The sequence below is a fragment of the Crassostrea angulata genome, chromosome 10 (genome assembly GCF_025612915.1).
Source record: "Crassostrea angulata isolate pt1a10 chromosome 10, ASM2561291v2, whole genome shotgun sequence".
Classification (NCBI taxonomy): Eukaryota; Metazoa; Mollusca; class Bivalvia; order Ostreida; family Ostreidae; genus Magallana; species Magallana angulata.
In genome coordinates, this window is record NC_069120.1 from 47,774,638 (window position 1) to 47,788,103 (window position 13,466).

Here is a 13,466-nt window from a genome sequence, read left to right on the forward strand (position 1 = left end):
TGGGTTTTTCGGTATATTGTGTTATTATAATCCATTCAAATCAACTCTGGTATTTGCACTTACGTCATTCGTTATTTGTATTTTCTAAATTCTTGTAATTGTTTTGACCATGCTCGGTTGCATGAAATATTTTCTTCTTTTCTTTTTTACTTTTTCTCATTGTTTGCTTTACCTAAAAAAGCAATCGTGAAAAGATTCTCTATCTAGGGATGGGATAAACTCTACCGGTTATGGATTATCTTAGGTACATGTTTACATAATGCCTTGGTTCTATAGTCTAATTCCCGTAAGATTGGACATACTTGTAGTGTGCGCCCCCTGTCGTCTTAATTGTCGTCATTACATTAAAGTCACCTTTGACGCAAATACAATATTAAACTTGCATCGAATGGTTTGTGAATCAATATTTTACCGATAGCCAAGAAATCTTACAAATGATAATTAATAAATGGTTATATACATGTACAATGTCCGATGAATCAAAAATAAATAAAAGTTAACATTTTGTAATTTAAATTTAACGAACAACGCATTTAGAGATCACAAATACATAATTTTATAGATTGAGTACTAAAACCTTTTGCTTTACATAGGCTATTGCTAATATTTTGTATTGATAATATATTTTTTTTCTTTGATGTTTATTAATATTAGGCTATAATATATAGTAATTGAGGACTTTTTTGTAGTGTGTGAAAAAAGGAACAACTTTGACAAAAATTCAGGCAACAGACAAAGACATGGATTTTAATAATCAACTTGTTAATTATGAGTTCTTTTATTCAAATGCATCAACTGGACAGCGATTTGAGTTATTTCATATTGATAACATAACCGGAGAAATCAAACTCATAAGAGATCTAAGTTATGGAATTAAACAATTTTTCAAGGTATGTTATTGTGAATTATGAATACATTTTAATTAGTTTATAAATTTCACCTTTGACATACTAAATGTCTATTAAACTATATATAGTTTGACTGTTTTAAAACCTTTTTATTAATACACCATTTAAAGAGCAAATTATACCTGTTTTAAAGTTTATTGTTGTATATTAATTACAGATATACGTAATATGCACAGACAGTGGGTTTCCCCCTTTATCTAGCATAACGCCAGAACTAACAATCCAGATCACAGATGTCATTGATAATCCTCCTGAGTTTCTTACGAATATTACGAAAGTTGGCGTTAAGGAAAATCAGAATAGAACCATTCTCCTCACAACGGTTTCTGCTGTTGAAAAAGATTCAACGGCAGTGATCGAGTTTAAAATAAAAGGTAACATTAATTAGATTTTGAAAGTCAAAAAAACAGTTTCTTTAATAGCACAATACTTAAACACTTTAACACCTCATATTTTTCAGATGGTAATTATTCAAGTTTCTTTGGAATTAATAGCAGCTCTGGGGAAATATCAACAACAAAGCCTTTGGATCGAGAAATCATGAACGAGATTACTTTGGTTGTAGAAGCAACTGATGTCAGTAAACCTGAGATAATATCAGATCAGTGCAATAACACACATGTGCAAAATAATGCAAATTCGCTAATGAAAGTTATTGTCACTGTGCAGGATCTCAACGACAATCCTCCAATTTTCAGAGATACAGAGATTTCTAAATTTATTATGCATAACACAGTGATAAATGCAATTGTGATGGATCTTTCGGTGAGATATTTATGCTTTATTTTATAGAATTTGAACATTTCAGAGGATATATAACTTATAAATCATTTTATTAAATGTGCACGGAAAATATGTTAGTTTAGATATCGTATTATAACAAAAGCAAATAAAATGAGAATACTGTTCTATAATTCCATGGTTTTATTCTCGATTATAATTCTGTTTAATTAATATTTATCACATAAAGCAAGTAATTAGAACAATACCATTTAAATGGTCAGAATATATGTATTCTAATCAAATGACTTGTAGAAAGATGTTTTTGTCACTAAGATATAGTTATTCTTTATTAGTGGACCGAAAGTTAATAGAAAAAAATCTTTATTCTTTATTCTCAGAGAGTTTAACTTGAATTGACAATTAATGATTGAAAAAATATTATGAATGTAATAAAAAAAAGATACTATTAAATCTTTGGTAAGGATTCCATACCTTGTTTTAACAGGAAATCGTTGTGGACAAAGACAGCTCCATTGAAAACCGTAAACACAACTTTTATGCAACAAACATATCTTATACTGGAGCATTGAAAAATGAACTCAAAGACAAAATCATCAAAGCCAACTGCGGTCAGTTGTTCTGCGTTCATCCTAATGGTACAGTTGTGACCAATTTTGTATTCTCTAAAAAAATGAAAGGACAAGCGAAACTTCAAGTAGCTGCAAATGACTCTGCAGGAAATACAACAGCCTTATTAAAGGTAATTTATGCTTTCCAATTTAAACGGACTCACAATTTAAACTAGGAGTGGTGCCATTTATGTTGAGGGAAACGAATGGCCATCGTGTTTAATATGTGGAGCAAAATGTAAGCATTTCATAATCTAACGCAGATTGCTTACACAATTACAGAAAATGCTTTTGTCGATTGCTTAGAACTGTACAGCTGCAGACTTAAATTGAAGATTTGTTGAGAAAAAGAAAAGGGTACTTCATTCTTATCAGTTGACAGAGCTTTTATTTTCAAAACATGAACAACTCTTGTCTATACTTAGAACTCCCGTGTCTTTGACGTTTCATTTTCAACGTAAAAATATATGTCAATTCGTAAAAACATGTTTGGAATGAAACAGACATGTTTATACCATCATTGTTTGGGTTTTTTAACAGTTCTATATGTATAAATTCTTTCAAGAATCGAGGTTGGGGTCAAAAAATTAATTGATCTAAATATAAAATATCCATATATTTTTCAATGAAAAAATAACTTCAATGTACCTCCATAGACTACACAGACAAATATATCTCGTGCAAACTGATAGTTTCTGAGATCCATTTAACAATAAGATATCCTACTTTGAGCCAAAGCTACCACTGTTAATGAACAAATTTAAACGTTTTTCACAACAAATGGTTTTAGAAAAGACACCAATGCAAATTTTAGATATTTCGTGTTTCAGATCTTTAAATGTTTAATTTAAGTCTGCAGTTTTTAGTGAATAAAAATGCATTGTTATATTCTTATATATGTTATCTACATACAAAACAACAAAACCAAACCCTCATACTACTTGCTTTTTTTCTTTTGACAACAGTTTTGTTCAGTGTTTTGCCAGTTTAAGAAATGTTTATCCCCTGTTTATCCCCTTCAATGTTTCTCTCTTTACTAACTTTGCAGTTTTATATCTACGATTATTCGCACGTTGTGGCAATGCACATCATTAAGAAGGCATCAGAGGTTGATGGAATAAAACTTGAAATTTTAAGGTAAACAGAACTAGATTCTAAAATGAATTTACTGTAAATGAAATTCATGGGGATGTTACTTTTATAATCTAGGTTTGCTTATGAATTAATTCATGTTCTTTTAGAGGCTGATACATGTATTCTATTTGTATTGACAGCATGTTTTCAAATATAACTGGATATGATTGCATATTTCACAAAATGGATATCTATAAAGGAATAGATGGGGAATCTGACCCGTTCACGTAGGTTATTCATTGGTATTGAAATGTTCTAATGAGTGTAAATGGTGTAAACTTTACAATAGCCGAGAAAGTAATGAAGATTAATTCAAAGATTTGGTTTCATTCAAAATATCATTAAATTAAATCCTTATTTGTATTTCCTTTAGGACATTAGTTAAATTTTATGTTGTGGACCGAGAAACCGACGAGGTTTTGGAAGCAAGCGATGTGGTGACGTATGTATTTTGTGTTATATGTAAAACCGTAAACATTAGAAATTTTGAAATAAGTACACCCCTCCCAAAAAGGAGAACCTAGTTAAATTAAAATTGACAAGCGTAATTGGCAATTACTTGTTTATAGTTTACCGCAGCCTGTCCACCAAATTATTAATTTAATATCAAACTTTACATTTTTTACTTTTTTCAGACAATTTGACGATGTGAACAATGATTCTCTAGCAAGAGTCAGGAACAGATACTCAATCCGATCTTTAAGTGTGAGATATCGTTTTCAGCACTTTTAGTACAAATGCTTACTAGAAATGAAGAAATTGCGTTCAGATGAAGAAATTGCGTTCAGGTTATTTTTATACTGGTTTAGTCTAATATATATGTATTGGTGTATTAATATATGTATCACAACTTTCTTTTTTCAGGATTTGCAATATCAAAGTGAAGGTATTGACAAACCATCCACAGATAAGATGGTTTATATCCTGATCGCTGTCATAGCTCTGATGGTTGTAGTTCTGGGCATAATTACTTTCTTATATATACGAAATACACTAAGGTATGTGAAGTCACTAATAAAGGAAATGTTTCTTACCAATACCATTAAGTACTAACACTTAAGTTTAAAATTAATATTAAAATTCTTCTTCCAAAAACAACTTTATTCTAATAGAAATTACCATTTGAATAAAGCAATTGATAGAGAGAGTCACAAGATATTATCGTAGCATATTTTGCTTGATTGTCATAAAAATCATTCGAAAATTTCTAAAAATAGTTTAAAATAGATAATTCCTTTGAAACGCCCCTTAAATTTTCTGCTCTTCATACACAGGTACAAATAAAAAGTATACGTTGGATTTGCGTTGCAAGCAACATGATATTTCTCGGATGATAATTTTTCAATATTTTTAGCGATGTTTTAGCGACTAAAAGACGGGGTCTTGAAAGTTTGATTTTGTAATTGTCCTGTATTTCATCGAATATGCTTCCAAAATTTATGAGTTTGAATTAGTTGTTACAATCTATGTTAATTCGGCTTTTTTGCAATTGTCTGATACTTTGTCTAAATTTTACTCAATCCCGGACGGTATCCGTAATAAAGGTTTTATGAAAACCCCGAAAACTCTAAAACTGTTGAATTACCAAACAAAGTGAACATTTGTATACCGATAACAAACACAGGCACCTGACGTTAGAAATATTTTTTTTTACAATAAGATTCCAAGAACTTTGACAATAAAAAGATTTGTCACGGTCGCCATTTTGATTTTTAAGACCGACTTATCTGATATGATTTTCTTCATTTGCGACTCATGCAAAATTAATTGGTAAAAATAAATCCGTTCGCCAGTTACTACTTTTTGTGTAAACCAGTGCATCACCTACACGAATTACGATACAACCGTTCCTTTCATTAAAAATCATACTCCGAAAATCAGAGACATAAATAAAAGAGATTGTCAACTCCGCCATTAGCGTGTAAATATTACGGGACCAACCTTACTTTGAGAACTACAAGTGCAACATCAATCTTGTATAACTTATTTAATTTGAACCTGATAGTGAACATGAACATGAACCTGTAAATATTTTAAGCATATTTTATTTATGAAATACATGTATTTACAACATCTCTTTATTTAGTTTTTAAGTTACTTTTTTTAAACTTATTAACTTTTCACAAAGTAAATAAATGGTAAAGCATTACTTTACTCATGTAATGGTAATGTAATGCATTACTTCAAGAAAATTAAGTAATGGTAATGGTTATTTAATGCTATAATTCATGAAGTAATGGTAATGTAATGCATTATTTTACAATGTAATTCACCCCAAGCCTGATTCCAACGAAGCCAGAAAACATGAACATTAACATTTAACTTGGTTCTTCAATCGATAAGATTGAATATATTATATGATGAATAAGTCTTCCAAAATGTATAATCTATTATAGACTTTGCTTACAATGCATTGTTTAAAATTTAAATTCAGTTTAATCAACTAAAGAGCCAACGAACGATAAGGCAAATTCAGACTTGTTTTTATTTTCTTTGTACAAAATTCCTTTAGAGACGAACAGCAGTCATACTGCAAGTAGACTGGAAACACCTATATTTAATTTGTAAAACATCTGTGTATAATCCGTCCCGATTTTAACTTCAGCTTGCCTATGAAGTTTGTTCGTATTCAGGTGAAAGATTGTCAAAATAAAATTCACAACTTTCCAAAAATGGCACATTGCGTTTGGGAACTTTGATTTCGATTCCACCATCAACCTCTTCTATTGATTAATGAGATCGTACACCAACTGAATCGTCAATGGCCTGTACAGTCAGTTACGTAACTCATTCCACATTTGAAACCGAGCAAGAATATTTTGATCAATAAAACTATTTGTTTATTTTCTAAATAGAATTTTGTTTATACACAGAGGACTTGAAAAGATTTAATGCGTGTTTTTATGATACATATTTACTGAAATGCATTAAAACTTGCTGCACTATTTTCTTACGCGTAGACTTAATTCATGTGTTCTACGCGTGCCATCCGGTTTGAGACTTCGCCTGACAGTAAACCAATAGACGGGGTCACGTGACCCCGTCTAAAAACAATTTCAAAATTTCTATTAAGAACCACATTAAAAATCAGCTTTCGTTTCCGTTAGTATTTGTAAAAATATAAAATGAATCAGAAATAAATTTCTGATTTCATCCTTTCTATTGATTTTAATTGTATATATGTGAAAAATATACGCTTTTTTACTTTAATATCGTCAAATGTGACGAGAAACGATAACTTGGGACTGAATGTAGTTACATGAAGAGAAGAAAACAATTTGTTAGTTCAGTAATTTAAAAAAAAAGAACTCGTTTTGTACAAAATCGTTTGAAAAAAGTGAACAAACAATAACATATATAGTTTTATTTGTTGTATTTTGTCATAACTAAAGGCCAAGATGTATTGAATGGAAAAGCCTACATCTTTCCTTTTCTGTTGTAGCGACAGCTTATTTTTCTTTGGCAATAATGAAAAATGTATAATATTTCATTTGTTTACAATAATTTATTGATTTGATATAATAGTTTTTGAAGCCATCACAACTTAACGGAATTGTAATATTTGTAAATTAAAAGCACACTGGGTTCAATATAAAACATGACCGTACTTTTTAAAAAGTTAGGGTTTAAAGGCATACGTTGACAGAAACATAAAATCCTAACATAATCTTTCCCAAAAAATTCATCAATAACAACACCTAGCCTTTTTCAAAAAACACAAATTTAAAAAAGAAATCTTGAATTTGTAGGTACAAGATGGAGGTAAATCCAGAGTCTACAGTGGGTATGCATATTAAATTGATTTTTATTGAGAATATCATTTTCTATGAGTTTTCATTCTGTAAATTTCATTTATGATTATCTTTAACGCTATTTAATGTCAATTTTAGATCGTGAAGAAGACAAGAACAAATCTTCATGTCCAGGGTAATGTTGTTCATTTAGGCGAACTACCTTCATTTTAAAAGTGCTTTGCAATGACATTGATTTTTAACAAACTTTTGATTAAGCTATTTACTTCGTTTTTATTTTCATATTTCACATTTGAGATCCTAAGAAACTCTTCATATGTCCATTTATTACTTGATGAAGTCATTCCACAATATCTCATCCTGACTATGACAAACAAATTTGAAGAAAAAACCCCCACCAATTATCCTAATATTGTTATTTACAGGGAAATGTTTAATCTTTTAAATTTGATATTGCAGGCAAGCAAATGAAAGTAAACATTTTTTCTTCTTTTTTAAAGTACAGAAAGGTCGTCGATGAACAAAGACGAGGAAGAAACAGAAGTGATTATAGATTTGAAAGATGTTTAGTAAAGATGGTTAACTCTGGCCAAACAGGGTCTTTGCAAGAAAGAAAAATGGTAGAAAATTTGTGACTGTTCAATATGTTGAGAAAAATTTCCTATGGCTGCCTCTGCTGATTGATTTTGAAATTCATTTGATTCTTCTTTGGTTGTTTATTCAGAAACCTTTAAGATAATTTTTTGGTAGGATTTTACTAGAAAATATGTATCCTCTTTTACGATTACATATTTATAGCTGTGAATCAGGGAAATTGGGGATTATAACAAAAACGTACGTAGATTAATCATACGCATACATGTACGTGCTCCCGAAATGTGATGAAATTAACGCTATCAATATAAAATATCAAGATGATCGACGGTATTCTAATAGGGAGAAAAAAGAATTCTTTAAGTTTGATAATGGCAAAAATCTTTAATATTAATTTAATGCAAATTTATCATGTTTTTATAAAAACTACAACAAACAAACGATGTTTCGATGTTTTATGTACAAATTATGATCTTGAGTGTAGTAAAAAATTTAATTACTTAGCTCTGCATTTGAAACAGAACTGCATTTAATATATCGACTGTGAATTTAGAGTTTAAAATGCTATGTAATGGAAAGAAAGAGGCATAACAAACAAAGACACCGTATCGCATTGAGTCAAATAACGATTCTGAAATTCTTTTTCACTGTCAGCCTTTTATTACATGATTACCTCCCTTCCCAATCCAAATGAGTCACAGCTGAAATATTGAGATTGTGAAGTCAACTTCATTTTTATCTATTTATTTATTTTTTCTGCACTAGGAAGTTTTCACAATGAATCCTATTGGAGGAGGCTGTTCTTATTATAAAACAAAGATATATCTTTTAATATGATTAACATAAATTATTGTGTATTTAGGCATTTTGAATGAAGAAAATAATACATCTACTTCAATTAATTGTCAAGTTCAATTAAGTATGGACTACATGTATGTGAAAATAAACTTGCCGTTTCAAATGGTGAATTGGGAGCCCGTAATTAAACCTAAATAAAGGATCTATCTATCTATCTTTCTATCTATCTATCTATCTATCTATCTATCTATCTATCTATCTATCTATCTATCTATCTATCTATCTATCTATCTATCTATCGATACTACTCGCCCTCAATTCTGAGTACTCTGAGTAGGGTGCGCAGCTGGTTATTTAATCGTGTCTCTACTTATGTCATAATTCCATTATTATAATTACAAATTAGCTCTTAAGTCCTGTAATCGATGCATATATTGTTATATATTGTTATATGCTTGTAACGTCTGATGTGTGATGATAATTCTCTCTCTCTCTCTCTCTCTCTCTCTCTCTCTCTCTCTCTCTCTCTCTCTCTCTCTCTCTCAATGATCAATATATTATGTGATAACAAATGCTGTCAAATGAATATCTGAATTAAAGTGATTTTGATAGTGTCGGATTTAGTTTTATTTCAACAGGATCTAGTTTGTAATAATTCTTTCTTAAAATAAGATGATATGCATTTTGCAAATTTATTGCAAACGTTTATAATATTCTATGGTGTATTGTAAGTATTATTATTGTGGTGATTCAATTAGTGATGTAATGATAAAATAATGCATTTTATATTTTTGGTCACTAGTTTTGTTTTCTTTTTTTCTTTCTTTTCTTTTTTTGGCTTAAAATAAAACATATGATATAATATTAACTGAAATTTACCACTGAGTACTTTCTTAATTTGCGTTGATTTTTTTTCAATGTAGATCATTTTTATATGCTATATTTCGTTTAATCAAAATGTATACTTTTACATGTATACAAAAGAATTTTGTAAAGATGTAAATATTGACCATTATATGTAATAAACACATACACAACATTTTTTGTTACCCAGTATTTAAACGTTATCTATGATACACAGTATTGGTTGCTAAATCTAAAGATTTATAATCCTAATATAGGTGACATAAAAGTAGTCTTCGATTTAATTTTTTTTTTACAGTAAATAACAAATAACAAATAGATGCCACAATAAAACTCATCCCTTGCTTAAAGATATTCCCAATATAATTGTATTTTACGAAATTTCGTGTAAACTCAATTCCTTTTGAAGATCGACTAAACATTCCTGAGGTATCATCCTCACTTCCTATGAAGGCCCAAATATGGGATACAGGGTACAAGTCATCACGTTCACCTTGAAAGATATTCCCAATATCACTGTATTATACGAAATTTCCTATTTTCTCCAGGCTAGCTAAGCCTGTTAATGGTCGTGTTAACCCAATTCCTTTTGGGGGTCGACTGGACATGATCAGAGCCCCATCCCCTCCAATTATGAAGGCTCAAATATGGGATACAGGGTGCTAGCCAACCCCTTAAAGATTTTCCCATTATACAATATAATTGATTATACGAAATTTCCTATTTTCACTAGGCTAGCTAAGCCTGTTAATGGTCGTGTAAATATAGTTCCTTTTGAGGGCCAACTGGACATTCCCGGAGACCCATTACCTCCAGATATGAAGGCCTAAATATGGGTTGATACAGGGTGCAAGCCAGCCCCTGAAAAGATATTTCCATTATTATAACTGAATGTACGAAATTTCGAATCTATTTTCACCAGGCTACAATCTAGCTTAGCCTGTTAATTGCCGTGTAAACATGATTGCTTTTGAGGGTCGATGGGACATTTCCTGGGCCTATCCTCGCCAAATATGATGGCCCAAATGTGGGATACAGTGCGTTAGCCAGACGTCGGTCGACCCTTGAATACTATTCTCAATGAAACAAAATATGATAGTATTTATACCTTCTCGCCAGGCTAGCTAATTCTGTCAATGATTAGGTCAGGTCAGCGGGTAATAGTTTTTACTATTTAACTGTTTCTTTCGATTGAAAAGAGGAGTTAAAATATGGAATTTTGAATGTAAGTTTATTAGCATGTTTACGGCTATTGGAAAAGTGAATAGCGAAAAGCAAATAGAACTCCAAGTCGAAATGCCTTTTTATCAATGTTTCCATAAAACGATTAAACATGGTTCCCAGGCGTGGATAATCTTTAACAATTGACCATAAACAAACTGGGTGACTATATACAATCATAATAAATGACGTCAGCACACCGACCATTTAGCTTCCTCTTTTCAAAAAACACGTTATTTACTGCATGTAATTGTTTTAAATGCATAGTTTTGCTACAAACAATATTAAATGAAACTTTTAAAAATTAAATTTATTCACATTTTTTCTGAACAAATTACGAAACACGGTATATTTATTTAAGAATTGTATCAGACGATTAGATATGATAAATTTGTAACAGAAATGTTCGCTCTAACCGACCAATTTAGTTCAGGACGACATATTCATAATCTACATTGACCATGCGCCTAGAAGTTAGAGAAGAAGATATAATAATTTTTTGAGGAACCCTAAATGATCGTTGAGAAATGCTATATGAGTAAAATTGTAATTTCTTGCAGATCATTTTCGTAAAATTAGGCCAAAGTTTGCATGAATGAGAAAAAAGAATGTATTTGGGAACTTTTAACATCAACACTGCATATTTTTTAAAAGAGATTCCGTACGTATGTTTGAATTTGAAAATGTAAAAAAAAATACATTTTTTCTCATTTTATTTTTCTTGTAAAAAAAATAAAAATTAATGCTAAACATGTGACACGAGTAAATACATCAGTCTCATTCAGTGCAAAAAAGTACCTTACACAAATCAAGATTTGCCGAAAACCACGATCAAGCTTGATGTTTTAATAAAATACTTGAAAAAAGACGAAGCTTTGAGAAGCCTTTTTTTACAATTAAATTTCAGATCGATTTCATTATCACAAATTGAAAAAGGAACCCGCAAAACTAAATATTTTTTGCACACAATCAATGGATATGTGGAATTATTACTAAATTCTACATTTTTTATTCATTACAACATATAACCATGAGCTATCCGCCATACTTTAAAAAAAAACCCGGCGATTTAAAATCCACGCCGGTCTTTCAAATCCGAATGTTATCCGGTCAAAAGAAGCAGAAAGGCGGGTTATCCGGGCTCAATCGACGAATTCGGCTTACGCCGATTTAGCGGTCCTATTAATATTATTTAAGATAAATCAGAGGATCAGATACATGTATTAGCATGTATAAGAGCATTGGATACTGTGACTGTGTTGAAATCCATTTCTTCCAAACGATTTTCATTCCTAAGAACCAACTAGGATTATGCATATTAAAAACTTACATAAACCATGGATTGGCTTTTGGTATGTTAGTAGGATTATATAATGTTTTATTTACAGTCTCCATTATTTTTTTTTAATTTGACTACCGCGAACTTCTTTTAAAGCCAACCAAACTACCCCACGTCCAAACATAAAGCTCCGTGTTATAATTCTGAAAATAAACTTAAAGACTTGTCACGTTCAGAAGTAGATCCGAGATTTTTTTTTACGTAATCCTCTATATATTTACGTAACTTTATCTGGAAGGGTAAGAAGAAGCGAAAGGGAGTAACTCAACTGTAGAAGTTAGTAATTGAAATTCCGGTCCTCACACTCCTTCTTTAGATTCACTCATTCAATGGCGGCAAACATGGTCAACAGATACACTACACGGTCTGTTTTCTTACCTGAAAACATGTCTGTGCATTAACTATCAACAACGCTTAAGTTTTATCTTTGTTTATTTAACGAACAATTGAAATTTACTTGGCCTTTTTTATTTGAAACATTTTATTAAGGTAAGTTGATGTCTGTCATAAAAAAAAAAGAAAATATTCTACATTCAGTTTAGATAATGTTACAAAAATTAATGCACTGTTAGTATTTCTAACTGAGACTTTCTAACAATAATTATTTTTATGAAAAAATCCTAAACAGTTTTATATATGCGTGTGTGTATGTGAGAGAGAGAGAGAGAGAGAGAGAGAGAGAGAGAGAGAGAGAGAGAGAGAGAGAGAGAGAGAGAGAGAGAGAGAGAGAGCCTTATCAATCACGTGACTTTTAAAATCAATACCTCAATAGATTTTTGATATGTTCGCAACAGGAAGTGCAGATTACGAATCCACTGGTCATCACACAAATATGTACAAGTAGGTACTGTCTGATGAAAAGTTTTGAAAAACGATATAGCGACCAAGGTAAGAAATAATACTTTATTTACCATGCTGTCCAATTTTTCTAGGTATTTCCGCTGTTCATTTGATTCATGTGTTTAGAGCGGTGCGATATGACATTGAAGATAAGACCTTTATTTACGTTCATGCACGCTGTTTACAAAATTGGCTTTATTTGAATTGAATTAAGAATTGTAATATTGATTTCAATATTTAGAGGTTTTGCTGTTTACGTGTTCGTATACTCATGTATTGTTACATACCTGACAGATCATGATTCTCTCGTAATGCTTTAAATGAAAAAAAAAAAACGTTTTAGATTACTGCATGGTTTTATCGAATTTTCGGATCAATCACGGGAAATTCGATAAACTTCAAACTTGTTACCACTGTATGCCATCCATTTTGTCACAAGATTAACTGGTTGACAAGAAAGTAAATACAATACTTTGTTAAAAAATAAACAAAATTACCTTCTATCATTTCTTAAAAAAGGTTTAGCTGGGAAAGTTTTATTGCTTTATTGTTTCAAACTACATGTATTCGATTATATTGATAATGTGCAAAATAAATCGAGTCAAATGTTATATGTTTTACCTGTAGGTACTTATGCATACCTATAGATGTGCAATAAAACTAC

At 30.7% G+C, this 13,466-nt stretch overlaps 2 protein-coding genes across 3 annotated transcripts in view; both read left to right on the forward strand.

The window, feature by feature from the left end:
- The window catches only part of LOC128167348 (cadherin-23-like), a 36,094-nt gene extending 26,596 nt beyond the window's left edge, over positions 1-9,498 (forward strand). Inside the window, exons 25-36 of the mRNA XM_052833024.1 lie at positions 690-890; positions 1,066-1,282; positions 1,369-1,673; positions 2,137-2,391; positions 3,309-3,397; positions 3,535-3,621; positions 3,768-3,836; positions 4,030-4,099; positions 4,259-4,392; positions 7,144-7,178; positions 7,285-7,321; positions 7,652-9,498. Of these exons, the coding sequence (XP_052688984.1) occupies positions 690-890; positions 1,066-1,282; positions 1,369-1,673; positions 2,137-2,391; positions 3,309-3,397; positions 3,535-3,621; positions 3,768-3,836; positions 4,030-4,099; positions 4,259-4,392; positions 7,144-7,178; positions 7,285-7,321; positions 7,652-7,781 (1,629 nt within the window). The 3' untranslated portion in view covers positions 7,782-9,498. The remainder of the gene's footprint in view (positions 1-689; positions 891-1,065; positions 1,283-1,368; positions 1,674-2,136; positions 2,392-3,308; positions 3,398-3,534; positions 3,622-3,767; positions 3,837-4,029; positions 4,100-4,258; positions 4,393-7,143; positions 7,179-7,284; positions 7,322-7,651) is intronic.
- Positions 9,499-12,734: 3,236 nt separating this feature from the next.
- Positions 12,735-13,466, forward strand: part of LOC128167349 (cadherin-23-like) — a 31,135-nt gene continuing 30,403 nt past the window's right edge. For both annotated transcript variants that reach the window (XM_052833025.1, XM_052833027.1), the window contains exon 1: positions 12,735-12,850. The gene's annotated coding sequence lies outside the window, so the exon portion shown is untranslated. The remainder of the gene's footprint in view (positions 12,851-13,466) is intronic.